Genomic DNA, 26,229 nt, shown 5'->3' on the forward strand with positions numbered 1-26,229 from the left:
AGGCAGTCAACTGCACACGCATATGACTGGCCACATATGGTCGTTGGCTGGGATGGGGGAAGCGATCTAGCCTGCTGCTTTGAGGAATAATAGGCTTTTGTTGGGCGTGTTGTGAAACAGCTGCCCATGTGTTTTAATGAGCAGAAAAGTTCAGAATTGAAAATCAGCTCTCTGAAACCATGACAGCTTACTGTTGTTTTCACACTGGCTTCACCTCTTTGAAATCTCTTATACATGCTGACAAACATGTCACATATGGGCTGCCATTAAAGTGAAGCATGACCCCCGGTCAGACCTCAAGGTTATCAGCGATGCCTAGGAAAGCGAGGGGTTGTTATGTTGTCAGAAAACACTGAGGGGAGCTTAAAGCATGTGAACATTTGAGATAATGGACAGATTGTTTACCATACTTTGCTTTTTTCCATACAGGATGAGTATTTGTGGTAAAGCCTCTAAATGCCTGTCTCTAGAGACTGTATCCTGGACTGCTGTGTTTGAGGAGCGGGGTGGGGGGAGCAGTAGTAGGAGGAGGAGGTGTGGTACAGCAACCCAGAGCATCAGCTCATCCATCACTGTCCACACTACATGCAGTCAAACTACCCAGGGAGGGCTAGCCAGACTTCAGAATGATAATGGATCTACCAGTGGCAGAGGGACCAGGAGTAAAGGTCCCCATTTACACTCCTGTGGCCAATTCAGCTATCAATCTAGCCAGCAAGGCCGTGGGGAGCCACAGTCAGGTGACACTCTGCTGACATATTGCTCTGTTCAGACCCAACAAAGACATCCGTTACCCCAACCCCGCTCTATAAATATCAAGGCCCCTCGAGGGTGACAGACAACTGCATCGCCACAGTGACCTCAGACGCTCGTCACGTGTGTCATCAGGCATTTTGACCTCCTGCCCACATATTGACCAAAGGCCTTGACATATCCAGACTAATTGACAAGAAGAAATCAGCGCCAGAACACTCTGCAGATTTGGCTCGTCAGAGAGACAGAGGAGGGTTATTGAGCAAAATGATTCTGGATGACTGCTCGGACATCAATGTAACAGATTGTTTTGGGTGTAGTCTAATGACGCCAGTGCAATAGAGTGCAACAGAAGCCGTAAGAAGTTAAATTGTCTCCGATGTTAAGGAGGGAATTGAAGACTGAGTGTGTTATATATGGGCGATGTGCAATTTATAACTGTCATTACTGCAAGAAAAACCTCCCACAGTCTGTTTCCCTTTGCCTGTCTGGTGCTTATTTACACATTTACAAAACAGTAAATTGCAGGCTTGTTGAAAGAGGAGCGAGTTAGCATGCTGACTCATACCTGGAGACACAGTCTTGATGCGTACGGGATGGGGGCAGGAGTTGAGCACACCTCGGACATCTCCTAGTGTCATCCCTAATACAGGTGTTCCTCCAATCTCTAGGATGACATCGCCCACTGTGAGCCCGCCCCCCGGAGCTGACGTGACAAATGGAAACTCTCCATAGTCTGCTCCTCCGCCAATGGCCACCCCCAGGTCCCCCGAGGATCCTAGCAGGGGGACGAAGCTCTCCTGCACCTTGGAGCGCCAGTGCAGCTTCTTCACCGCTGTCTTAGACATGGCAAATGAGCTGCAGGGAAAAGGAAACAGGTTGGGTGATAGAAAAAGAGGATGTTTGGGAGGTGAGGAGAAGGTGTGAGACAGGAGAAAAGACAGTGTCAGTTGCATAACTTGAAAGGGTAAGATCCCATGACTTTAGGAAGAAGGCTGCTCTGTAATTTAACCTTATATCAGCTGTCAATGTGTTCATCTGCAAATGGAATTGCATTGTTTCATATCTTGATGTGTGAAAATCATGAATAATTCAAGCATGAAGTATCTCACAGTCAAAGGTGTTTCCTCTCAAAGCACAGTAGTATGAAAGTCAGGAATAACATAACATGGAAACTGGGTGTTTGTATTATGTGTTTGTATTATCAACACACTACAGCAGTACAGTATGTGACTTGCTGAGCAACCCCGTCCAACCAAAATTAATAGACAGACATTCCCTCGGGTTCATTCTGCGTGCTACAGACTGACGTTATCATGTATTCATATAAACACACAGCATAGGAACTGCCGCACATTCCTGCATATCTTCAATCACATGGGAAAATCTTGTTTGCATTCTAGAAAGGTAGGGGTCATTCAGTGCATAAAAAATACACGTTTTGACAGGCAAACTAAGAATTTATAGCTACAGTGAAACACTGGAGCACTCAAAGTCATTTCTATATCTGCAGTGATGTATTTTGCATTCACAGTAATATGGATTTTTATAGATTTTTCTAGACAATGAATAATTGTCCCCATTGCTCACATATTCCGTGGGACAGAGTCTCCTACTGTATCGGCATCCGCTCAATCCCAGTGTGCACTAACATGCTTTGTGTACTAATGGCAGCTAGTTACAGTTAAAGTGAATAATACAGTTAAAGTGACGTATGTGCATCTTTCATATGTTTTACTACAGCATGCTACAGTTTCCTAGAGAACAGCATTGTGAGCTGAAGATGCCCACTGGAGCAGTTGACATTGTGAAGACTTGTTTGAGTCGTCTGTGATGTGACAGCTGTGATGTCCAGAGAGAGCGGAGGATGTTCCTCGAGCTTCGGTCTGACATTATCAGAGCAGCACTGTCACCTTGACACACAGGACAACACAGACACACACTGTAGTGTCACAGAATCAATCAGATAAACACAACATGAGGACTACATGACAGAGAACGCCGACTTTCTATTAAAGTAGGAAACTATTAAACCTATTTGGGGAAGCCCATGCTATAATAAACCTATGAAATATTTATCAAAGGTAACCTTGACTAAATAGAGTATTCCTTGAGGGCACAAACTTACTCATCTACACTTCCATTGTGTTCAGGAGATTAGCAATTAAGTCATCACTTCACCAACACCCAATCCTCTTAACTGCTGTGACCCTGGGCTGGGGGGGGGGCGACATGCCAGGGCTTCACCAGCTCCAGCCCCAGCAGCCCCGGGCCCCCTTGGGCCCACTTGCCCATCAGGCCTAATGAGACTGGTTTAAACAGTGAGAGAAGGACAGCATATCCCTAATCCGTTCCACTTGACTGGCAAGCAGACTGGCAGATCTGACAGAGATCCTCCTCCTCCATCCTCTCTCCTATGGCTGGGCCAAAGGAGGGGCTGTCTGGTGGACAAACAGTGCAGAGGTAGAGGAGGAGGAGGAAGGTGGGGGTTGGAGAGAGATTAAAAAAATCAGGGGCAGAAATAGACTGTAGGAAATAGGGTGAGCGTGAGATATACAACACAGAAAGAGTGTGTGTGTATGTGCGTCTCTCCAAGAGAAACAGAAAAAGAGAGTATGAGAATGGGAGAGGAGAGAAAAAAGGGAATGGAGGAAGGGCAGAGGTCAGATGGAGATCGAGAGGCGCCACACAGCCCGGGGTTGGCAATGGACTCGCTAGTTTGACCTTGCAGGACTTGAGCTCAGGCGACATGAGTCAGAGCTTGGGAATGGTTGAGCCGGTTGCCTCAACGCACAGAACTCAAAAAACATACAACTTGAATTTCATTCTTGGTTCAAAGCCATGAGTTGTCACTGTTGTTCAAGCGCGTTTGAGTAAACAAGATCAAACAAGCAGCGTTGTTTACGCCGGCGTGGTCCGACCTGAAATTATGCTTATCACTTCATCCCTGCCTAACCGTGCCCCCAGTCCCTCTCTCTCCACCCCACTGTGAAACCTTCTGCAGCAACATTGTCGACCTGCTTCCCAAAGCCAGCCATCCACCCACACACAAATCACACTAATACCACAAGCCGTAAGTGTGTCATGAGGAGGGAATAATGTGTGAGAAAACGATAAGCATCAACTTTTTCCATCTTATCATACACAGCGCATTACCATCTGCATCAAGTCTGAATATTCCTATAAGCCGTTGGTCCCTTCATGCTTTAAAGATTTACATCTTCTCAGCAGTTGGCCTGAATGCTTAAAATGCTAAAAATAAAACAACTGATAGGCCTGTGGTATTATCCTATCCTGTTTGGCCTACACAGTCGCATTTTGCACGGCTGTTGTTGCGTTTTGCGTTGCCCTTTCTGTAGTCTACATCCAGCGCGTGGAGGTAGAGTGTGGTGCCCATGTAGCTGCTGTCTTGACCTCCTCTGTCTGATGGGGGTTTAATGAGCCACAGCCTGTCAGGTCTGCTGAAGCCTCGTCCGGTCCAGACACACAGCCAGACGCAGCCTCGCTCTCATCCCTCTGTTGGTGTTGATTCTACAAACTGGCCCTGGACACTCGTCTTACTGTATTCATTCAAAACACACAGCGCCGGGTTGCCATCAAGGCTGGGGAGTAATAGACTCCAAGTAAGCAGATGACAGTGAACGGGTTATGAATAAACTGGTGACTGAAATGTAAACAGTTTCCCTCAGTTATTAGATTAGGGTTATGATTGAAAAAACAGGTGATTGTTTGTTGGATTACTCGCAATCACGTTTGAAGGGAAAAATGAATTTTAGGTGTGAGATGATAGGCACAAACACAGATTTACACAACTTGATATTAATGATTAATCATGGTTGGACAGTACATGATGATGAACTGGAATTAACTGTCCATTTAGCTTCATATTCTACAGATTTCATGGGCAAAGTAATCCAAAACTAATTGGAAGTAATCTTATTATAGCAGACAGTTGTGTAATTCCATGTAATCCAATGGATTATGTTACTGATTACAATTTTTAGCAAGTAATCAGTAATTTGTAATGAATACCACTGTGAAAGTAACACACACCATAGATGAGCTGTGCTCAGAACAACTTGAGCCTTCATACTGCATGTTTTAATTTCAGAATGGAAATTAACATATCTGACAGTAATCTGACAAGGACAGATCTCCTCCAATATCATTCTTTGTTTTGAAGGGATATTCCTTGACAAATCCGTTGCATTATCAGGGTAAGATGATGACCTCCTCTCCAGCTCAGATTTCAATAAAAAACAACAATACCTCTGACTCCAAATAAACTGCACAGGGGAGGAGACACAATATACCGATTCAAGGATATCTAACCCTATAAAAAGAAGCCACTATTGAAATTGCTGACCTTTAGGTCAGGAAACAGCTGACCAGTACAGATCCTATTTCACTGACTTCCTCCCCACTGGCGATCTGCGGGGCTCTTTGCCTTGCGATCCTGGCCTTCCAGTGTAATTTCAAACCAGAGCAATCTGTCAAGGGCAGAAGATATAGCCTCTTCCCTTGGATGCTACTCTTAGAGGTTAATTTTTATTTCCTCACTAAATTCCTTTATTCAGAAAGCATAAAACATATGCTCTAGGCTATTAGGACCCAGTACGTATAAACAGCTGCGCCATTCAGGCTTTTTTCTATTTGAAAAATGCCTTTTAGCCCTGAGTGGCATAAACAGTCATGCTTGTATTGTTCTGAGAACATTCATTGTTCTCAGTTAATTAACCAAAATAATTCATTTTTTTCGTAATCTTTATGTTAACAAAAATAAATTGGGATCCTGACTCTTCCATTGTAATAATACCTTACAGTACAACAATGTTTATGGCTAAATTGAGGCCCTACAATTATGTTTTGGTTCATTAGTGGGAGGGTTTTTATTTATTTTTTCTTTTTGTTTGTTTTTGTCTTCTTGTTTCTTTACTCTGTCAAAAAAAAGGAAAAAAAAAAGAAAATGACACATGTTTTTATGACGGCTACTACGGTATTGTTTTCGATATCATGTTTTCCAATAAAAATACTTATGAAAAAAAAAATTTGAGGCCCTACACCAGTAATTCCTCCACACAGTCCTGTGATTAGCCGCCATAGAGCAAAAAGTTAGAGACATTGTTCCATTAGCAGCCCCTAGTCATGGGAGAAATGTCTTCATTACAGGACAAATTATTTAGGCGGTTGTTTCAGGTTGCACCTCCAGGGTGCTCATTTATTCACAACAGAAGTTCCTCACTCAGAGAACACAGTTTCAGATGAGCCTTGCCATGGAGCTCAATAATTCAAAGTCAACTTGAAACAACGTATAAAGGACACAAGGGAATAGCACTTGACATTGGGTGGAGAGCATCTTCAAAGACCTTCAGGAAAAGGCTGTAAGCAAAACACCTCAATTAAGACAGAGCTTAATTGAATTCCTCAGCTAAGCAGCTCCTGCAAGGCGAACAAAACAACTGGTCTTGACAGATTTATCAGGAAGGGTGAAAATGAGGGAAATCAATTTCAACACGCTGAGCCATTTGAGACAGCACTTACTCAACATTAAAAACCATTTTGTCACCCACACAACTGGTAGCTATGGTATTTATATTCCTTGTAGCAGCTCACTATAGCTTCCTATAGTAACCTCCCCTCTATCAATATGAGCCAGGCTTTCATGGTGAAAGCAGTGACTGTCAGGTCTAGTGTTTCTCTCCATGTTCCTGATGTCAATCAGGATGCCGGCCCTCATCCACATCAAAGCCCTCTCTCAGCTGTAGATCCCGCTCTGACATAATCAGCTTTGACTACAACAGACTTCGCCCAACTTCTTTGAAGACTGAAAACTTACTTAAACACAACGAGCAGCTTTTGCAAAGGGACGTTGCTCTAGCCTATCTCTGCTGCTCTAATTCTGAATAAATGTTCATGTTACTAAACACATGTTTTACATTTTACATGTGCAACAGAGTTAGTTAATGTACATGAATGCTTGCGGTGTATTTGCCCCTCTGTTCCCTTTTGTTGGCAGACCGAGCCTTTGATGCCCTCCCTCTTGTCCACATTCTTGTTCCGCTCTAAATGCAGTATATGATAATGAAATAAGCCTGATCAATTAGCATAACTAACATGCTCTATGAATTGATGTAAGCATATTTAGTATTTTGTGCATGTGCAAGTGAAAGTTCAAGGCAGTGAGTCTTTGTCTTTCCTAAGTGTGAATTTCGGTGGATATTGATGGACTGACTGTTTGTTTTGTCAGCTAGAATGTGACCAGCATGTCTAAGGGCCGCATTTGGTTGTCTCCCCACAAGGGCTGCAGTGAATAAACAACTGAAAAGATTTAGGATTCTTTACAAGTCAGCACAAACCAGACCAGCGTGAATAATAATGGTGCCATGAAACATAAATTATTACATAGTAAAGTTATTACTGACCAATTGCATTGTCACTGCACATCCAAAGAGAAAATAATCATCAAAATACGTTTCATTTACAAAGGTTAAGTGTAGGTGGATTGATTTACTGATTGATTGATTCATTCATTCATTGACTGATTGATTGATATTTTGGGTTAAAAGCTGTTTGGGAAAAAATTTGCTGCATTAATTAACAGTGGAATCAAATTATTATTTGCTACATGTGCATAAATCCATGAGTGTTTTAAACAATAAGAGTCCAAAATGCAAGAAAATGTATTCAATGCATCTCACACAATAAAGTGTCTGTCCAGTTTGAATAAAACATAAGTAACTCATACATTTTGATCTACATTATTCCATTTTCATTTATTCATTATTGGTCAAATCTTTAAAAAACAGGCACATCATTAGATGGGAAAGCATTATGCAACACTTACGTCCAGTGTAGCCTTTGAAGATAGCATACTTTTTCATTTGTAGGTTAAAGTGCATCAAACTTTAAAACATTTTCACCAGCAATCTTCCAGAATAACTAACCCTATTATGCAATGAAAATCTTTGAGAGCCAAACCCGCGGTCCAAGTTGCCCCTCTACTTGCCATCGCAGGACACTCTCTGTGCAAAGTGCAAGACATGGGTGGTTGAAAATAAACCCTTCGGTTGAACCCATCCCACACACTGAACACTAAGCTCATCTCTTCATTTTAACCTGTAGTGAAGCACACTGCTCCTAATCTTACAGCATCCTCCCATGGGTGGTGTTGGAGGTCAGCCAAGTAAAGCATCTTAAATAACCAGTGACCTTAAATTCATTGCAACTAATAGAATAGTTGCCTTGTAGACAGGCAGAAGACGTGGAAGAGTATTCTCCTATAGCACATCTCTTCTTCATCTTATTCAGCATCTTTCGCCTGACCTCCCCCTCTGAACGTTTACACCAAACTGTGCAACCAACATGGGGTGAACTAAAGCTCCCTGATGCTCACTCACTTTCAAATCTAGGGCATGGGAGTGCTCAACACAAAACAGACAGCAGTGGCAGATTTAAAAATAAAAGATTAAATGCTTGTGGGATGAAAAACGCAAAATAACTCCCTCTGTCATACACACAAACACACACATGCACAACCCCATAAGATGAATTCATGAGCAAGCGCACGAATGCAGTGAAAAGTACATTCCCGATCCTCTGCACGGCCATAACAAATCCAAAATCTATTCCGGTGTGTGTCTTTATGAGTGCTGTTCCTGTGTGCTGTCTGCATACAAAGGGACTTTTTGTGTGAGATTAAAATATCTTTGAGCGTTGGAGCGATACCCAAACACACCTGACAGGATAGCGCTGGCTCATGATGTTCCCTTCGAGGAAACTGTATCTCTAACCTCACATGATGAAGGTCGAGGCAAGGGGCCACATGAGTGAGCCGTGTTGTTTTGCGTGCGCTCTGCTCTTCTGAGGAACGCCACTAAAACAACAGGTCCTCTCACTCGGTCTGCCAGGAAGCATTACGCTCCTCGCTGAGATCAGAGATGAGCTCTCATCAGGGAGAGATAGCAGTTTAATTAAACAGAGCAGAGAAGTGTCTCGGCTCCTCAACAAAGATGATGGATAAGGGAGACAGAAAAGGGAAACCAGAAAGGAGGGCGACTGGAAGACGACGAGACACTAAATACAGCCAACGCTCGAAGGAAAATCGGACTAACACAGAAGAATCGAAAAAGAGAAAGGCCAGTGTGAAGGAATGATTGAAATCATAATGGCAAAATGAATTATTCATAAGGAAAAGGGGAGGAGGGAGGGAGTTCAGTTCACTATAATGAGCATTTTTGTGAGGTCACAGTTTGGTAACCCAAGCTGGGTTTCAAGTGTGTGTGTGTGTGTGTGTGAGAGAGGGAGTGTAAGTAAGAGAGATACTGCTGATTCAGTAGGGATGGGTGAAGGTGACCCTCGGCTGCTCCTGCCGCCTGTCTCACCACCTGATATTGATCCCAGTTGTCCAACTCAGATCTGACTCAAGGATCCCACCCGTTTCACGGCCTTGTTGACATTTCAAAAATCTTGCTGTGTAAATAGTAATTCCACACAATATTATTGATTGGTTATTGATTTGCACTCTCAGTTTGAGTGTACCCGCTTAACAGGGGGCTTATCCAATCCAAACTGAATCTCAACACAGGCAGAGACATGAGCGTCAGTTCCAGCATGGGTATTTTGTTCCTGTTTAAATGTTTGCATCAGCGCCAGAAAGGGCAGACCACACATAAACTGTTGAGAAAAGAACTAAGAATAGAGCGGGCTACAACTGCAGAATCCAAATGCAGTGGCTGGGAGCAAAGGTTTGGACCACAGATGGGAGAATGTGCCTGCGTAGCCCTGCCCTGTCAAGGGTAAACTGCCATACACCCTCACCCCAACACACACACACACACATCCTCCTACTTTGTTTCAACCACACCTTAAAACGGCACCATGAATATGCATGATTGTGAAGGACACAGGAGGTACATAATTAGACAATCAACAACTCCCGGGTGACACGCATTACTACGACAGAGGAGAAATGCACCTCACATCATCTTCCCCTCTCATTAGCAGTTCAAGTGGATTCATGTTAATACGACTATACACGCTTTTCCACTCACTGCTGGTTCTAACTTGGGTTGAGAGCTGGAATCAAAGGAGGACAAACGGAGAATAAAACCCAAAGGCTTCGTTAGTAATTGCGGTGCAAAATGGGTATTGGGCTCACCAGTTATACTACAGAGCAAAGACTGTAGGGACAGAGCAGCAGTGTATGAGAGCGTGTGTGGACAGTCTCCAAGCAGCGGTCCCTCCACTACTGCCACATGTCTCTCCTTCTCTTCCACTTAATTAATGATTCATAATAGCAGCATAACCTTGACTGCTGCCCAAACCCAGAGCAACGCACACTATTAAGCCAGGGTCACACATCCATCACTTCAAAACAAGCTCCCCTGTTTGAGCAGGGACACACCCTACACAAACAGGGACAGTGAAACACACACACACACACACACAAACACACATACACGAAGGCACTCACACACACGCCTACACATGCACACGCATGCACCTGGCTGTCAACTGCAGAGTGCATTTTGCAAGTCATTTATATATGTTTTTCTTATAGCAAAAAAATGGTGCAGGTGCATTGAACATGTGCCTCTGTTTACATGCCAGACAGATTCTGAAGCAGGGAAAAAATAAGATTTAAAAAAAGTGCAATAAACAACATCAAAGAATTATGAAAAGGCTGCCGACAAAACTTTTGAAAGCTACATGACTTCATACAAATGTCAGGATATTATCAGTTGAAAGTTAAAGAAAGGTGCACCTGTCAAATGGCATCCTTATCCCTATGATCTGCCACCCTCATCACAAGCCCACATTCTTCCCTCTGTCTTACACACACACACACACACACACACACACACACACACACACACACTCATACACACACACACTCACACATCTCTCACCAACACAAGGTTACACACAACACAGTCTCATATTTCTTATATTTTAGGTAAAAATATACTGACCTGCCTTGGCGCTGACACACACACATTCTTTTCAAGCAGTTCAGCCTTTCAAAGAGGATCCGTTTAAACGCGTCTATATACATTGACCCGACTGTGGTTAAATAATAAGCCTTATACTTGGTAAATACGACTTGTTTATGTGCCGCTATCTGATGAAAAGCAGTTTGAAAAGCAGTGACTAGCGGATAGTGTCAGTAGCCCAGAGAAACTCAGAGGCGATGTGCACGGCAGACGGGATATTTGGACACTAGTGGAGGATGCTGAGAGAGCCGTGATGATCTTGTAGAGAGAGAGAAAAAAAAAAAACACAGTCGGGCAAATCTGACAGCGGTCGCTCTATAAATTCAGCAGCTGCCGCACTGCTATAGGCAATAGAGCGGGGAGGATGATAAAAACCCGTGGCTAAAATATGTTGTTTTAACTTGGGATGAGTGTAAAGTCTTTGCCTATTCAACTATATCCTGCACATTGAATTTAGCTGTAAAGAATTTCCCCGAATACTCACCTTCATGTCTGCTCTCTCCTCGACAGATTCTTCCTGTATCTTCGTTAGGCAAATCGGGCAGGTTAATTGTTTACATTTACCCGATACATATCTTTGGTTCATGCTATTTATCAGGAAAAGGCATCACGTCGCTATTATCGATTTTAACCGGGCAGAGGTGTCATTGAACTGCAGGCGCGGTGCTTTCACCGCACAGGAGCGCGGTCGCCAGTTGCCGGTTAGATGAGATGTTTGGATGTGTTGTCCAGCTCACAGTGTGGTTAGGCTATTGTTCTGCTTCCCAAAAGGCACTTTTGCAGCAAAGAAACAATGATAAGGGAAATGAGTAGGTTATCATGGGAACTTGCGGGGCATGGAGGGGAGGGAAGGAGAAGAGTTAAAAGTACCGCCCCTTATTTTGCTCTGTCTCGCTGTACTTGCATCAGCAGCATCACTTTTTGCCTTGCCCAAGTTTATCGAGATAAGATGGACCAAAGCCAAAATAGCCTAAGTAAAGCATGTAACTTATCGTTTTTAAACTTACACAAGGTGCCAATTTCTCCAATCAAGTCGAACCTCCTTGGAGTTACTGAATCAAATCTTCGACTCAAAATGTAGGCTATAAGATAAAACTTTTGACCCTCGTAGGTCATAAAATGGGATATGAAAATATACTAGGCTAAATATTAAATATATGCTATATGAAATAAATGGGAAATAAATAAATATATATATATATATACATAGCCTACAAATGAAGAGCGTATAGGAATTTAAATAAATCAAATAGGCTATGTGTATTTACAGATTATATACATTATGTGCAAAATATTCGTCCTATTCACATCAACAGGTTTAGAGAAGGCCATATGTAGCCTACAGAAAGTCTCTGACCGTGCAGACCTTTTTGTAAAAAAAACACTATTCACCTTATCGTATTCAGTTTAAGAGATGTATAAAATATTTGTAGAACATGCATCACAAAAACTCCAGATAGGTACCATAGCTATTAATGTAGGCTATGTCTGTAATCTAATAACCAAAAGTTTCATTTAATTAATTCTTATAATTCCTATCTTTAACTTTGCTCTACATTTTAATAGTTCCATGCCTCGCTGATTTCCCTTTCCTTGAGTTTTAGTTTTGGGCTTTAATACTGATGCATGACGGGAATTGTAGTAATTTGTAAAACGAAACCTAAATGAAGTGTACGACCATAAAACTACAAGTACCAGAATTCCTTTCTTCTATTTCTGTCGGTCGCAAACAACCATGGCGTCGCTCGAGGACGGTGTTACTCTATCAAAGTCTGGTGCTGCTGAAGACCAAGGAGAGAGGAAAACTGCCGCGATATCGTTTGGTTTTACTAAAACTGTTAGCAAATTCAAATCCGCGAGTGGCGACGCTGCAAGCAAGGGGGATGACCGAGATTACTTGACCGGAATTGATGGGAAAAAACTGCAAAGGTAGGTTACACATGCTAATGCTAGCCAACGCTATTCATACGTAAATGTCCGCTTTGTTGGTGAAATCAGGATCTGATGTTGGCTAATATTAACAAGGCTTATACCTAGCTTTAATAAACAACTTAGGACTTGAAGCAAACCACTCAAACCGGTGGCCTGGCTTGTTAGCATACTAACTTCTCTCTGTCTCCCTTGGCCTGTCCCCGCAGTTCAAAGCCAAGTGAGAAGCCGACAGAGCTCATCATCCCCCTCATCCAGAGGAACCGCTGGTGCAGGCAGGACCGAGCGGGCCGGGGCGAAGGAAGTGAGGCCAAAACACAACAGACAACTCAGGACCAGGACTCCGTGGAGTCTCAGGCTGTCAGGGAACTCATTGAAGGTGTGTAAATATGGGAGGTGTGTGTGTATGTTTATGTGGAGCCTTAATAGATCATGCTTGAGCCTCCTAATCATTCTTCCTCGTCTTGTGCCTGCAGAATCCCGGAGGGAGCTTGAGAAGTGGGAGAATGGGTCTCCGACAGAGTACAACATCAGCATCCCCCTGCTGATGCAAAACCAAGTTCCCCAGGGCTTTGAGGATGGAGACCAGATAAAGGTGGACCTGCGGCCCGAATCTGTAAGTATGGACACCAACACTGGGGTCAGAAATACTTATCTCCAATCTATGGCACCCCAAAGCATGTTAGCTTGTTCTTACTCAGTAATGACCGCTGGTTGGACAAAAAAAGAAGTCTTGATTTGATTGTTGGGATGAAGCCTCCTTGAATCTCTTAAGGGAAACCTCCACTCTAAAACACTTTAACACTTTAAAACAGCTATTGGTGATGTACCTTGGCCATTTCGTATATATTTTTTATTCCTGTGGATAACTGGCCAAACGTAGACGATGTGACTTTGGTATAGAGTTTGATAGCAGAATATTTTTTCAACTATATAAAATATAAAAAGTAAACATCAGGTTTTGGTGTCAGTCCTTCTTTCTAGACACACCAGTTTGCACCGATGTTCAACAATCATACAAGGCGAAATCTGTTGTAGAAGAGACAGAGATACAATTTCTTAGCTGATTGTCTTACCCAGAGGCGCTTACAATAAGTGCAGACAGTATGTGAATATCGGTATCATCCAAGATCACTTGAATGTAAGCGTGATTCTTCTCCTGGTGAAGGATCTGTTCTCATCTGATGAGAAAATTAATGACAAAAATAAGAAGATTCCAGGTCCTTCTCAGGTCCTTCTACTGAAAAATAAATGGTTCCCCAAGACTAATAAGAAATGGCTTACATAAAGTGAATTAAATTTCCAACCAAGGTAAAGGAGATAAACACCATTTTGCCAAGATTGAGAAGTCAACAGGTTTTTTATTCTTTACATATTTGGATAAGGCTTGCTGAGGACAAGTGTTCTTTTTCAGCAATGCTGTCCTGAACATTCATACAATTACACACAGTTACACCTGGGAGCCCCACTGGAGTATTTGCATGTTAACTGCTTTGATCAGGGATATTTGGATAGTAGTTGTTTAGGGTGGGGAGAGCTCCTGGACCCCTAGTTGACTTTGATTTCTTTGAATGGTATCATATATGAGGATCAACAATATAATCTGCTAGAGAAGCACTTCAGAGGGCATGTGAAAATGTCTGACAGCACAAAATGTCTGGTGGACTGACTTGTTTGACTGAGACTGAAACTTGAGTGTGTGAAAGTGCTGACAGTATAATATCTACAGTGACAGTCTAGAACAACACCCCTCTATGCATACACACTTGTGCGCATGCACAATGACTTTTCCAGTACAGCTTGGGTAGCAGACGGTCGTCAGCATCCTCCCCAGAGCCATGCAGACAAACAATGCTATCTCGTTCTGTTTTTCTTTGCATCAGAGGCCTGGCGACGCCTCATCACTGTCATCCCATATCTGCTCTCACTCACTGTAGATGTGACTGGCAGGGCGAGACTTGGGGGGGGGGGGAACTTGCTCACTCTGCCCCTGGGCTCATTTTAATGCATTCTCCTCTGCTGGAGTGGGCTCCCGGCTTTCCTTAGAGGGGAGCCTTCAAGTCCACTGGCCTGATGCGGGCTGCTGTGTCTGCCTGCTGCCTAGTGATTGTTAGTCAGCCAGGCAGAGTCTGACGGCCTGGAGCCAAAGGGTTGAGTAAGACCAGCATCACACACTGCCTCTGTCTGTCAGTTTGCACAAACATAGTTTCTGTGTATCGGAACTGGAAGAATACATAAGCATCTCATTTAGCCCCTCTACAGAGTGTGTGTCGTTGGATTTCTAATGTGTAAATACTTTTCTTTATGTGTTTGTCAGTCGACAGAGGCAGATTATGAGACTGTTCCTGTTGAGGCTTATGGCCTGGCTATGCTGAAGGGGATGGGCTGGAAGGCAGGAGAAGGCATTGGACGCACCTTTAAACAGTGAGTAGCAGGCACAGGCCCAGCTGTATCATTCCCTTCCCCACTTTAACACTCTGATTAACCTACACCACTGTAGTGTTTGAATATGATGAAAAGTAGCATAAACATGAAAAATAAATTCATGTTTATGCTATGTTCATGAAATTGAATGTTAGTGTTGATTTTATTTATGTCTTAAAAATGAATGTTCTTACTTGATTTTAAAGAGTTATAAGGAGCTGTTTTTTCTGTTTGTTTTTTTTCATTGTACATGTTACAAAAACTGCAACAAATATGACAGACTGAATAAAAACAGTAAAAACATGAAGCAAGAAGCAAGAATTTGTAATCAATTAAACCATTTTTAATCCTCCTAAAACAAATCTCAGTGGCTTTGTTTTTACGTCCTGCACATGTCTAACTCTCTGTTTATTGATTGAGTGCTGTTGCTCCCTATGCGTCTATTTCAGAGACGTGAAGCCTATCGAGCACCAGCTCCGTCCGAAAGGTTTGGGTCTGGGAGCAGATCGTTCGGCGATAAAGGACCTGGAGCCCACCAGACAGCGACGCCCCCCCAAACCAGGCGAGGAGCGGGGGAAGGAGGAGGAGGCCCTGGTGCTGGGGCCTGGGGGCTGCGTGCTGGTGGAGTCTGGGCCACATAAAGACCTGTATGGGAAGGTACTGTCAGTGCAATCTGTTTGCATCTATTTATGTACATCTATTGACCCGTTCGATCTATATGATACAACAGTTGTCTCCTGTTAAGTATTGTAATGCGGTCATCTTCAACATAGGCTACTTAGGCATCTGTGTTGTCTGTTTCATTGCTTTTGTATTATTTTCTCTTTACAACTCCTCATCACTTTTCGGTACGTTCTTGTGTTGCAGATAGAAGGGGTTGATCCAGACAACGCTCGAGTTATGGTGAAGCTGGCTATTGGCGGCAAGACTGTGACAATCAGCCAGTATGCTATAAAACTGGTTGATCGCAAGGAGTATGAAAAAAACAGCAAAGACCTCAGTAAGTAATTTTGAACAAATCTAAAAACTTGACAACAGTTGTGGAAAATCATCTGGATCCTGACGTATTTTATTTGTGTGTTCCTGCGTGTCAAGTCAGTCCATTTTGGTCTCATTGGGAGGCCTTCCTTTTACTTGTGATTGTGAACCTCAGTTTGTATGGATATTGACAGAGGAACACATCACACACAACAGTGATATTGTTTTATTTAACAGAGAAATGACCAGAAATACATTTTAGGGTGTTTTGTTTTTTTCCTTTAAAATTGTCAGAAATAGGACGATAATGTTGAGCTGAATGGCATCACTTCCTGCACATTTGAAAGGTTCCAGATGAAGGTAAAAACATAGGTGGGGTAAAGCTGCCTGCTGTTGTGTGATGCACTGTGCTGAACAGGTTTATCCTCTAGTCCAGTGACATTTGAGCCTCCATGTGGAAAGGAACACAAAACAGCCATACAGCCGCAGCTTTTATTTTCAGTAATCTGAAGGTCTATCCCTAGAATAGAAACGCACAAACACTCGCAGTCACACACACACCATACTGGACAGCGCAGTGTTGGTTTTAAAATTCTGTGTTTAGGTGTTTTGTGACAGATTATTACTAAATGAGTGTGTGTGCCACGAGACCGAGCAGGCGATGCAATAATGCTGTGTTTCCACCGACCAGGTCGCCTCAGCAAAGCCCATAAAGAGAAGGAAAAGGAGAAAGAGAAGGAGAAGGAACGAGAGAAGGAGCGACAGAGACGGGATGAGAAAGAGAGGAGTAACAGCGACGAGAGGGTGAAACACAAGTCGTCAGAAAGAGATGGAGAGGGAGGAAAAGATGAGAGAAAGCGAAAACACAGAGAATCAAGTCAAGACAGGTACGCCTCCACTAAATGAGGATAAAACTACATGATTTTCATATGTATGTCAGATTGTTTATACTGTATATTTTACATTACTTAATCTTAGCCACTTGCATGATTTTCTTTTTTTAACTGTGATGATTTTTGTACAATGCAGTGGTTTGAGTCCAAGACAAATAATGCTTAACCTTTAAATATAATGATACATATTGTGGGATATTTTATTTTATATATTATAGATATTTTAAATGATGCCTGTGTACAAGTAGATGACAAAACGCTTTAACATAATTGCCACATGGGAATAATGGTTACCACTTTATAATGGTTACTAAATGAATATTCGTTCTATCTCCGTTATTCCTCTCCAGAGAGAAGCCGCCGGTGAAAGAGGCTCGGCGACCACCGGCTGCCCCCTCCTGGCTCCAGAGAGACCTGAAAGTGCGATTTGTAGATAAAGCTTTCAAAGGGGGCAGGTACTACAACTCAAAGGTACTAACCGGGCACTTTGACATCACATGATCAACCAAAGCATGTTTCAACCCCGTCAACTGATTTCTTATTCAAGAATGCAGGTTTATAGGATATCATCAAGTGGTTTATTTCAGACCGGGAAAAGTTTAGGGAATTTGCTGGGTCACTGCATAGAAAGTAAAAGAAGTTGACCAGGTTTATGTCTCAGCTTCTTCTACACATGCATTTCCTTAGATGGTGGATATTGGCTAGTTTTTAAATTCATTATATTTTTCTGAACTGGGAAGGGTCAAAAACATACTGTTAAAAAGTCTCGGAAATGCTGCCCAGTCACAGAAAAGTCCTAGGTCCTGAGATTGGCCCCACAAAGATTTAATAATTATGTGATTGTTTGTGGGTTTTGTATCACTGCTCTTAAGGTCAGTTTTTTTTTTGTTCCAGATGCGCGTGGAGGATGTCCTGACGCCGAGTACCTGTGTGTGTCGAACTGAAGAGGGAAGACTGTTAGATGGTGAGTCAATACCATGTAACTTTAGAGCGCTCTCTCTCCCTAATCAGAATTACACAAGAAATCTGATTGGTCAAAGAAGCGTGCATGTTAATTTCCATAAAGCGTGCCTAGCTGCGCTTTACTGGTGGCAACCAGGGAGCTACTTAACCAGCTTTGTACCCATAATCACAGTAAAGAAAAGCCTTCTCCAGTATTGTTGCTGTGTTTTTTTTTTGTAAAATTTCCTCATTGACTTAACCCACTATCTCTTCATTCTTTGGTAGATGTGAAGCAAACAATGCTGGAGACCATTGTGCCAAAGAGTGAATCGGACGCTATCATGGTCGTCCTGGGTGAACACAGGGGACAGGTGAGCAGATAACCCCGACTGTCTGTTCCTGTGGGATTATAATGCATGATGCTTACTCTCTGGTTTGAATGTGATAGATAAGCATCGCTGTTATTAATCACTCTGTATTCAATTGTGTCTTTTTAGGTGGGCCGTATTCTCCAGCGCGACAGGAACAGGTGCAAAGCGATGGTACAGCTGGACCGGTATGAGGAGAAAGTGTTCACGCTAGATTACGACTCTATTTGTCACTATCTAGGAGCGGGAGACCACTGACGTTTCTCTATCTCCGATCTCAGTTTCAATATCGCCCGCCCTTCTCCATCCCATCCCACCCTAAATGTTGTCTTTTTTTGTAATATTCAAAAATTATGGATTTCATAAGATTACATTGTTTTATGGTATTGCACTTTTGTAATAAAATGGTTAAGAATTTTATTTGTAACAGCGTTATTACAAGATCTACCACCTACAAAAAAAGCAGTCGCAGCAAGTCACTTTTACAGAAATCTTTACATTTATTAGGAAATGATGTCAACTGTGATGGTCATAGTAACAACAAGGTAAAGTCAACCTTAAAGTTATATATAAAAGCATATTTACAGCTGTACTACATGTTCAACAAAAGTATGAATACACCGGCGGTACAAAAGCTCAGCGGTCCGTTTCTGAGATGCAGACATGTACGCGCATTTCGCAAAGTAAAGACAATTTTAGGGATTTCAGACTTGAGCAAAAAGGGAGAGATACAGTTGTGTGTGTCCTTGTGTCACTCCTTGGGTGGCTGGTTGGCTGCGTTGGCCCGGAGGACGGCCCCTGGGCTGGGGTACGGCCGCTGCTGGAACAGAGGCCCTGCTGCTGTGGTGTCTGCACCCGTCTTCGCTTCATTACGCTTGGGCAAGCCGGTGGACCATGTGCCCCTATAAAGAGGAAGAGGTTTGTTCAATACATGGTCTGTCTTTATGTGCTTGAAAGAAAAGATGAAGTTGGGTCATCGTGGCTGTTCATTACCTTGGAGCATCAGAATAAGCACTTGGATCCATGGGGTCCATCTCATCATCTTTTCTCCCTGAAAGGCGGAGACACAGACGATATCCGTTTATGTGCAATGCATTATTCAGTTTGTTCCTAGTTTGAAAATGATTGCATAGTAGGATATGGATGTAAACATTACCTCTTTTGTTCTTGTTGTAAGGGGCGATGTCTTCTCTCCTCGGCTTTCTTCTGTCTCTGTCCCTCCCATCGTCCCTCTCCCGCTCCCTGTCCCGCTCTCTTTCCCGCTCCCTGTCTCTGTCCCGCTCTCTGTCTCTGTCTGGCTTCTCAAACTGCCTCTCGACTCTGTCATCTCCTCCCTCAACTAAAGAATAGAAAAAAGGCAATAGTTATAAAATAATCCATTTCCAGTATCTGGGAAAACATGAAACAGTCTGTGCCTTCTAAGAATACAGAGCTGCTATGAATAGTCATGTAATTGTCCTACACAAAAGTATTATGATAATAGATAGGACTGCAATGATAATTATAATTGTCTCCTTAATGGGCTCAGTTATGGTGGGTTTATAATGTCTTACCCCTCAATTTCTTGGCAGGTTTTGTTATCACTGTGGTCGGGTCATTCGGGGACAGCCAGGCAACCAGATCTGTCTCCACGTTCCAGTAGTAAGGGAGACCACTGCGGACAAAAAAAGTCTAATTTGAAGCCACAATTCACACAATGTCCTTAGGTGACACTGATCAGAGACACCAAAATACTGTAGAGTGAAAATAAGGGGTTCAAACCAGTAAAGCAAGTTGCCACTGTCACTCTAGCCACTTTCACACAAAAAAACAGTAAAAAAAAAAAAACTGTCTTCACAAATGCACAATATCGGTTCTCAGACCCTTTCACACTGCCTCTAACTTTTAAAAAGAAAACTTGGTTGAATGATCAGTTTCAAATTATAAACTTACAAGTGCCACAGAATCCTATTGACTGTTGTGTTCAAAAACGTCGGCTATTAGTTTGCACCTTTTACACAGCGCAGAACGGTGGACCGAAGCTATCCTTATGAGTCATAACTGTCCAAAGGCAGCATATTGGTAGTCTTCCCCACTCAGATATGAAATGAAGTGGGCATGGAACCAACCTGTACTTGATGGTATCGACCTTGGTGTCAGCCGTTAACATGGGTGCAGCTTTCTTCACTAAGGAAGGATATTTAGGTTTTTGGGGATTGGTGGTTTTGTAGGACTAGGCTATATTTTAGGTTTAGGTTATATTACTCTTTATATGAACAGCTGGTCTCAAAATCAAAAAGGGTTGGTTCCAGTGCGTGGAAATTTTGTATTCATACAGCACCCATGTCCTGAAAGTTGCAGCCCTTTAGTCTTACTATGGAGCTTTATGACCTTTTCAAATTTTTCATTTTAACCAGCTGTTACAGTGCCACAACGAGGTTGACTGGCGTTATATAAAGTAAATCATCTGGACATTGGTGGTATATGGATCTGCCAAGTTTGAAACTCAGTTTGTCTGCCCCCCCAAGAATAAGCGTACCTGAGAAAAACTAAAGAAAGAAGACACTCGGGGGTGTAAACCTCAAGAAACGGTTGATGGTATTCCAATGCATAAACGTTCTTGTTCTGGTATTCTCAAGAGTAACGGCTTATTGTAGAAATTAAGTTAAACAAGTTAAGTTAAACTCATCTGACTGAAAGATCTGTAGAGAGGTGTCACTTACCAAATGGGGTCAAACACTTTATACCAGTTTGGTGGCAAATTCTCTTGTCTGGTGGCCTCATAGTCTACATTGTTGTCATCGTAATCCTCGGCAATAATCTCCTCATCTGCCTCTAGATGAATTCGGCCAAGGGGGAGAACGTTGTTACATGACACAGTATGAAACATTACAAAAATGTATAAATATATTAAGCCTAAGGTATTCTTGTATAATGAATTCTACCTTGTTCTGATGGCTTAACAATCCCTCTCTTGGCCAAGCGGGCGAGCAGTGCTGGAGGCAGAGGCATCCTTCAAGACAAGAGTGATGATTAGTCCAGATGCAAAAGTGTTCAAAAATTCACCAGCCACTCTCAGCATTTACCAAATAAAATTATTTAGAATATCCAAACTGTAGTTACTGACTTATCAAAGTGGCTGGTGGTGTAGATACACGTTACCAGTCACAGCAGCGTTTAATTGATTGCTAGTGTTAATTTCCCACTGTGAATGCAAAGTAGGCCTCCAGTTACAGTGCGGGGCTCCAAGACTGACTGATACTACACATTTTAGTGTTCCTCTGAAATGTATCTTTAGGGGGTGGAAAGGTCTCTACCTGAGCATTTAGACAGGGTGACTGAATAACTCAACTGAAACCAATAGGGCGGTCCATCCTGTCTATTCAGCAGTATGGGATACACTGATTATTTCATGCATCTCACATCCTCCTTTTCATTCCTTGTGCCCCTGTGGCTCCTAGTCTAGCCTATCATACTGGGCTGCTTGTAGCCGCTCATATTTTAGTTGCATTGCCTTTTTAAAAAAACGGGACGTTGTGTTATTTCGGATGATTCTTAAAATACGATACGGCGTTTATTCTCTGCACATCTGAAGACTTGCACCGCCAGGTCCATAGCGACCAAGTTACCTCGGACAGCCGCGTGAAAGATTACGGCAACAAACGGACCTGTGTTCACCTGGAATTATTACCAAACTACACAAACTTCGAAATACTGCTATCTTGTAGAAAAAGTGAGTAAAATATTGTTTGTCTTTACCTGTTTTAAGAAAATTGCCCCCTTTATCGTTGCGAGGTCTGAGCACAGTGGACGGTACGACTTCCCACAACAGCACACGCCGCGCACAGTGATGACGTCGGTATCTCTTGACGACAACAAACATGGAGGAATATGCCCGTGAGCCTTGGTAAAGTATATTTTAAAACATTTACCTTTCACTGCATTTTCAAAATCTTGGCATCGACCACCGTGTTTCCCTTTTAAAGCCATAAGATGTAGTTTGTTTTCATGTGTTATTTTTTATTTTCGGTTTGTTCTTTTAGAGGAAAATGAACCTGTTCTTGGACTGAACTGAGCAGCTGGTTAGCTGGCTGCCTAGCTTAGTGAAGGGTCAGGGTTAGAGATAAAGCTGTGGTCAATGTCTTGTGTACACAGCGACTGATAATGAAACTAGTGTCAGCTTCAGCAGTATTTCACATTAATACGACAGTGTTTTTCAGTGACAGCAGAAAGTATAGTAAGCAAATTTAGCACTATACTGTACAGAAAACATTCAAACAATAAACTGTTAGGCAGCTCTGTCTGCATACAGTCCTGTGTGGTTCTTTATGTCTGTGTGATTCACCATATGTGGCTTAGGAGCGCTGAAAAGCCACACCTCACATAACAAAACCTAGGTATATCTACTTTTCTCACATTTCCTGCTTTATCCCATCTTTATATTTTCTTCCCCTCATTTCTAAATGCATTCCTCTCCTCCCTGCTCCTATACCCCAGTCCCTGGAGGATAGTGGATGATTGTGGGGGTGCTTTCACCATGGGTGCAATCGGTGGAGGGGTGTTCCAGTCAATCAAGGGCTTTCGTAACGCCCCTGTGGTGAGTTCACAGAGGATTGCTCACTGACTCGCTCTGAGATACTTGACATTCACCAGGTTTTTAAAAGTCAGCATTCAACAATACTTTAATGTTTCTGTGTGCAGGGTGTCCGACACAGACTGAAAGGCAGTGCAAATGCTGTGAGAGTAAGAGCTCCGCAGATTGGGGGTGAGGAGCTCATGTTACCTTTACTATAGCTGTTGGTTTGTTAATATGATTATGGCACAGCACTTTGTGATGTTAAGAAACATGGTTTATGTGATGATAATAATAAAAACAACAGTAATAAACTGTGAATATTTGAGTTAAGATTATTGATGAAATGATTTATCTGCAATAGTGTTTATTATATTTGGGAAGTGCAAAGGCCCATTAGTTCTCAAAATTAGTGGGGATTGTAATTTCTTTGGCTAAAAGTTAAAGTACACATTCTTCAAAGCTGCTAACCCTCACTGGTTTGTTTCTGGTGGTTTTGCAGGTAGCTTTGCTGTGTGGGGCGGGCTCTTCTCCACCATCGACTGTGGTTTGGTCCGCCTGCGAGGGAAAGAGGATCCCTGGAACTCCATAACCAGTGGTGCGCTGACCGGGGCAATCCTGGCAGCACGCAGTAAGAGGAAACCGCTACAGTACTGTAGTATAGATCAACCATAGCCATGCTACTCTCAGATTAAATGGTGTGATTCTTTGATTCTTGTGTTTCTCTTCAGGTGGGCCTCTAACTATGATGGGCTCCGCCATGATGGGGGGGATTTTGCTGGCTTTGATTGAGGGCTTTGGGATACTCTTAACCAGATACACGGCACAGCAGTTTCAGAACCGTGAGTACAGCTGATTGAGTTTTGCTGATGATATTTAAAGGAAAAATCCACGTAAAACACTTTAATACTGTTAAAAAACAGCTATTGGTGATGTACCTTGCATTTCTGGGCCCATTTTGTTGTTTGGTGTATTTTTCTTATTACCGTGGATAACTGGCCAAACATAGACAACATGACGTCATGTTGAAATATTTCCAGTGCAGCTACAATGGGGTTAATAGCAGAAAAATGATCTAAAACATCAACAGTAAACATCAGGTTTTGGTGTTAGTCCCTCAGAATCAAAGAGCAAGGGCTTTGTCCGAGAGCCACCATTTTACACTGACGTTCAACAATAAACAAAACAATAAAGGGAGTAATCCCTTGTAGAAGAGGAAGAAATACCAATTTCTCCACCGACACTAGCCTCAGTAGACCATAATGCATTGCAGCCACAAGACATGTTGAGTTTTGAGTAAGGGGCACGACTCTCACGTTTTTTCGACTGGAAAAACTCTCGCTCTTGCTGTCACTATGCTATCCACTATCACTATCAGTATTGCTCTTTCCACCGACACGTACTGAATGCAAGAAGTTCAAGCACGTTGTTGAAAGGCATTCTGGGAAATGTAGGAAATCACTAACTGAAGTAGATGTAGTCGAGGCAGGTTGAGGGAAAGTGGGTTCACCAAAAAAGTAAACTACAACACTTGATCACAAAATATCTCCTGGAATGCACTGAACATCACACAGCAGTGGTTTCCAGTCATGTACATCACATGAAACAAACATTTTATCCTTATTGTTCTCTGTGTTCGCTTTACGTCCTTCGCCCCCTCTTCTCCAGCAAATCCTTTTGCAGAAGACCCCAGTCAGTTACCTCCGAAGGATGATGGTCAGCAGCAGGGGGCGAGGGGGCAGTTCCAGTAGGGGGCAACAAGGACCGAGCCCAGCTGTGAACACAGGGAGTCAGACCAGAGAGTAGAGGGGACACTCAGACACCACCCAGGTATCAGGAAGACCGGGAGGTGGAGAGACGGGTCCTTAGTCCCCTCAGTGGTGTCAAGTAGTTGCACTATGCTTATACCTCAGGGGCAAATTACTGTCAGTTCTAGTTATTTATAAATGAATGTTTGTATGTGCACCAGTGGTCCGTCTGACAAACCTCATGATATTTGCACCACCAGCTTTTCATGCAACATTTTCTATACCATAAGCCACGAGAATTTTTTAAACCAAAGTAACCCCTATGTTTCTCAATTATATTATTGCTGTGACATTTTGGGGACAAATACTATATGCAATGCTGAAATGTATAAATAAGATCCAATTGATCATGATTGCACAGACAAAAGCTATTAATCAAGCTCCCAAAGCGTTTTTAATTGTACAAATTAACTTAAGAGTAAGTCCATTGTTTTATGTTTGGAAGGTAGAAAGGTGTGTGTGAGTGAGAAGTAAATAACATGTCTGTTACATTACAATATCATGTTTGTTCAGAGTGAGGTTTTTCCACTGAGTAGTATTCTGATAAGCTATTGCTGAGTCTTGAAATGTGTGTCAGCTGTGACAATCGGTGCAAACCACTGTGTAAGGTTTTTAATCGTGTGTGTTCAGGACGGGTCTAGGCTTAGTGAACCTTCATTCCCCTTTGTTTTCCTTTTGAATTTCCCGTAATAAGGTATTGCCTCAACTGGCAGCTTTCATAATTTTTAATTTATGTTGAATAGTTGTTATGTGATATAATAGAATATATGAGCACTAATCACATCTTCTCTTAATTATTGATCAACATGGATGTCCAGAGTTATGTAGACTGTATGTTTGTGCTGTCAGCCTGTTACCATGCACCTTTCACTATGTCGATCGCTGGATTATCCATCAAGCAACCAAGCACTTTTTAATTCCATCTCTCTCTTTACTCTTACATTGGTGGCACATGCCATGGCAGAGAGATGGATTAGCAGCATGAGCCTATGTGTTGCTGTTCAAAGTATGTATACAATGTTGATTTATGTGTTGTCTTGATTTATTTAACATGCAAAACTTGACAAACATAATAAAAGACATCAATTGCTCTTTACAACTTGAATTGCCGTCATTTTTTTCTTACCACACTAGCTTTAGAAAGCTTAACATTATGTAACAGCTGTGAATCAGCGATTATAATAACTGATGACGTTGTGAACATTACTTGCACCTGGGCTAAATCCTCTCAGTGCCACCGCCATTTACAATGGGAGCGCGCCCCCTATCGCCTCTGCCATGGCACTGCACCCACCGGCTGCTGTCCAAGGTGCTGAAATAGGTTCTAGGTGACACCTATGTTGCCTTCTTCACCCCGAAACTTTTTCTTAGCATTCTTCACTGCTATCCTCATCTTGGTAGCCTAACTTTACACTGTTTAAACAAAACCTCAACAAGCCAAGAAAGAGGTTTCTCCCAAGTTTACCTCCACCTTCCCCTTGAAGATTTCCACTGTCATCCTTTTTAAACGGCTCAACTAGTGTAATCCTGAGGGCTGACCACCGCGGATATGGGCACGCGTTTATTTTAATATTCTTCGGCGATATGGGC

At 42.5% G+C, this 26,229-nt stretch overlaps 5 protein-coding genes across 7 annotated transcripts in view; 3 read left to right on the top strand and 2 right to left on the bottom strand.

Annotated features, from left to right (window-relative positions):
* magixb (MAGI family member, X-linked b) overlaps positions 1 to 10,807 on the bottom strand; it is a 37,218-nt gene extending 26,411 nt beyond the window's left edge. Inside the window, exons 1-2 of the mRNA XM_071898812.2 lie at positions 10,725 to 10,807; positions 1,322 to 1,611 (exon numbers count right to left, since the gene is read on the bottom strand). Coding sequence (XP_071754913.2) covers positions 1,322 to 1,611; positions 10,725 to 10,807 — 373 coding nt within the window. The remainder of the gene's footprint in view (positions 1 to 1,321; positions 1,612 to 10,724) is intronic.
* fam110a (family with sequence similarity 110 member A) overlaps positions 1 to 26,229 on the top strand; it is a 141,791-nt gene that overhangs the window by 45,141 nt on the left and 70,421 nt on the right. The gene's annotated exons all lie outside the window — the stretch shown is intronic.
* On the top strand, positions 12,481 to 18,697 carry gpkow (G patch domain and KOW motifs). The gene is made up of 11 exons (XM_071898805.2): positions 12,481 to 12,674; positions 12,884 to 13,053; positions 13,151 to 13,290; positions 14,992 to 15,098; positions 15,548 to 15,755; positions 15,966 to 16,098; positions 16,768 to 16,963; positions 17,320 to 17,440; positions 17,864 to 17,933; positions 18,197 to 18,282; positions 18,409 to 18,697. The coding sequence occupies exons 1-11, from the start codon at positions 12,481 to 12,483 to the stop codon at positions 18,535 to 18,537; spliced, it is 1,554 nt and encodes a 517-aa protein (XP_071754906.2). The 3' UTR covers positions 18,538 to 18,697.
* pqbp1 (polyglutamine binding protein 1) lies at positions 18,762 to 22,099 on the bottom strand. 2 transcript variants are annotated; one of them, XM_071898806.2, is made up of 7 exons: positions 22,018 to 22,099; positions 21,204 to 21,271; positions 20,982 to 21,093; positions 19,833 to 19,933; positions 19,436 to 19,618; positions 19,273 to 19,330; positions 18,762 to 19,181 (listed from the first exon to the last, which is right to left on the bottom strand). In XM_071898806.2, the coding sequence occupies exons 2-7, from the start codon at positions 21,268 to 21,270 to the stop codon at positions 19,031 to 19,033; spliced, it is 672 nt and encodes a 223-aa protein (XP_071754907.1). In that variant the 5' UTR covers position 21,271; positions 22,018 to 22,099; the 3' UTR covers positions 18,762 to 19,030. The 2 variants fall into 2 exon arrangements, with proteins under 2 accessions (XP_071754907.1, XP_078144563.1); XM_078288437.1 differs by lacking the exon at positions 22,018 to 22,099 and adding an exon at positions 21,386 to 21,467.
* On the top strand, positions 22,130 to 25,714 carry timm17b (translocase of inner mitochondrial membrane 17 homolog B (yeast)). Of its 2 annotated transcripts, none has more exons than XM_071898813.2 (6): positions 22,130 to 22,165; positions 22,756 to 22,855; positions 22,960 to 23,023; positions 23,334 to 23,462; positions 23,563 to 23,673; positions 24,500 to 25,714. In XM_071898813.2, exons 1-6 carry the CDS (start codon positions 22,140 to 22,142, stop codon positions 24,580 to 24,582), a joined length of 513 nt encoding a protein of 170 aa, XP_071754914.1. In that variant the 5' UTR covers positions 22,130 to 22,139; the 3' UTR covers positions 24,583 to 25,714. The 2 variants fall into 2 exon arrangements, with proteins under 2 accessions (XP_071754914.1, XP_071754915.1); XM_071898814.2 differs by having other exon boundaries at positions 23,334 to 23,429.

Source organism: Centroberyx gerrardi, chromosome 14 (assembly GCF_048128805.1).
Source record: "Centroberyx gerrardi isolate f3 chromosome 14, fCenGer3.hap1.cur.20231027, whole genome shotgun sequence".
Taxonomy (NCBI): Eukaryota; Metazoa; Chordata; class Actinopteri; order Beryciformes; family Berycidae; genus Centroberyx; species Centroberyx gerrardi.

Bases quoted from the DNA above. Each gene is read 5' to 3' on its own strand.
- gpkow (XM_071898805.2), top strand. From the start codon at position 12,481: ATGGCGTCGCTCGAGGACGGTGTTACTCTATCAAAGTCTGGTGCTGCT. The intron at 13,054-13,150 runs GTGTGTAAATAT...TTGTGCCTGCAG, and splicing joins TGTCAGGGAACTCATTGAAG to AATCCCGGAGGGAGCTTGAG. The intron at 16,964-17,319 runs GTACGCCTCCAC...ATTCCTCTCCAG, and splicing joins AGAGAATCAAGTCAAGACAG to AGAGAAGCCGCCGGTGAAAG.
- pqbp1 (XM_071898806.2), bottom strand. From the start codon at position 21,270: ATGCCTCTGCCTCCAGCACTGCTCGCCCGCTTGGCCAAGAGAGGGATT. The intron at 19,619-19,832 runs GTAAGACATTAT...TCTATTCTTTAG, and splicing joins ACCTGCCAAGAAATTGAGGG to TTGAGGGAGGAGATGACAGA. The intron at 19,331-19,435 runs GTAATGTTTACA...TCCGCCTTTCAG, and splicing joins TTACAACAAGAACAAAAGAG to GGAGAAAAGATGATGAGATG.
- timm17b (XM_071898813.2), top strand. From the start codon at position 22,140: ATGGAGGAATATGCCCGTGAGCCTTG. The intron at 22,856-22,959 runs GTGAGTTCACAG...TTCTGTGTGCAG, and splicing joins GCTTTCGTAACGCCCCTGTG to GGTGTCCGACACAGACTGAA. The intron at 23,463-23,562 runs GTAAGAGGAAAC...GTTTCTCTTCAG, and splicing joins GGCAATCCTGGCAGCACGCA to GTGGGCCTCTAACTATGATG.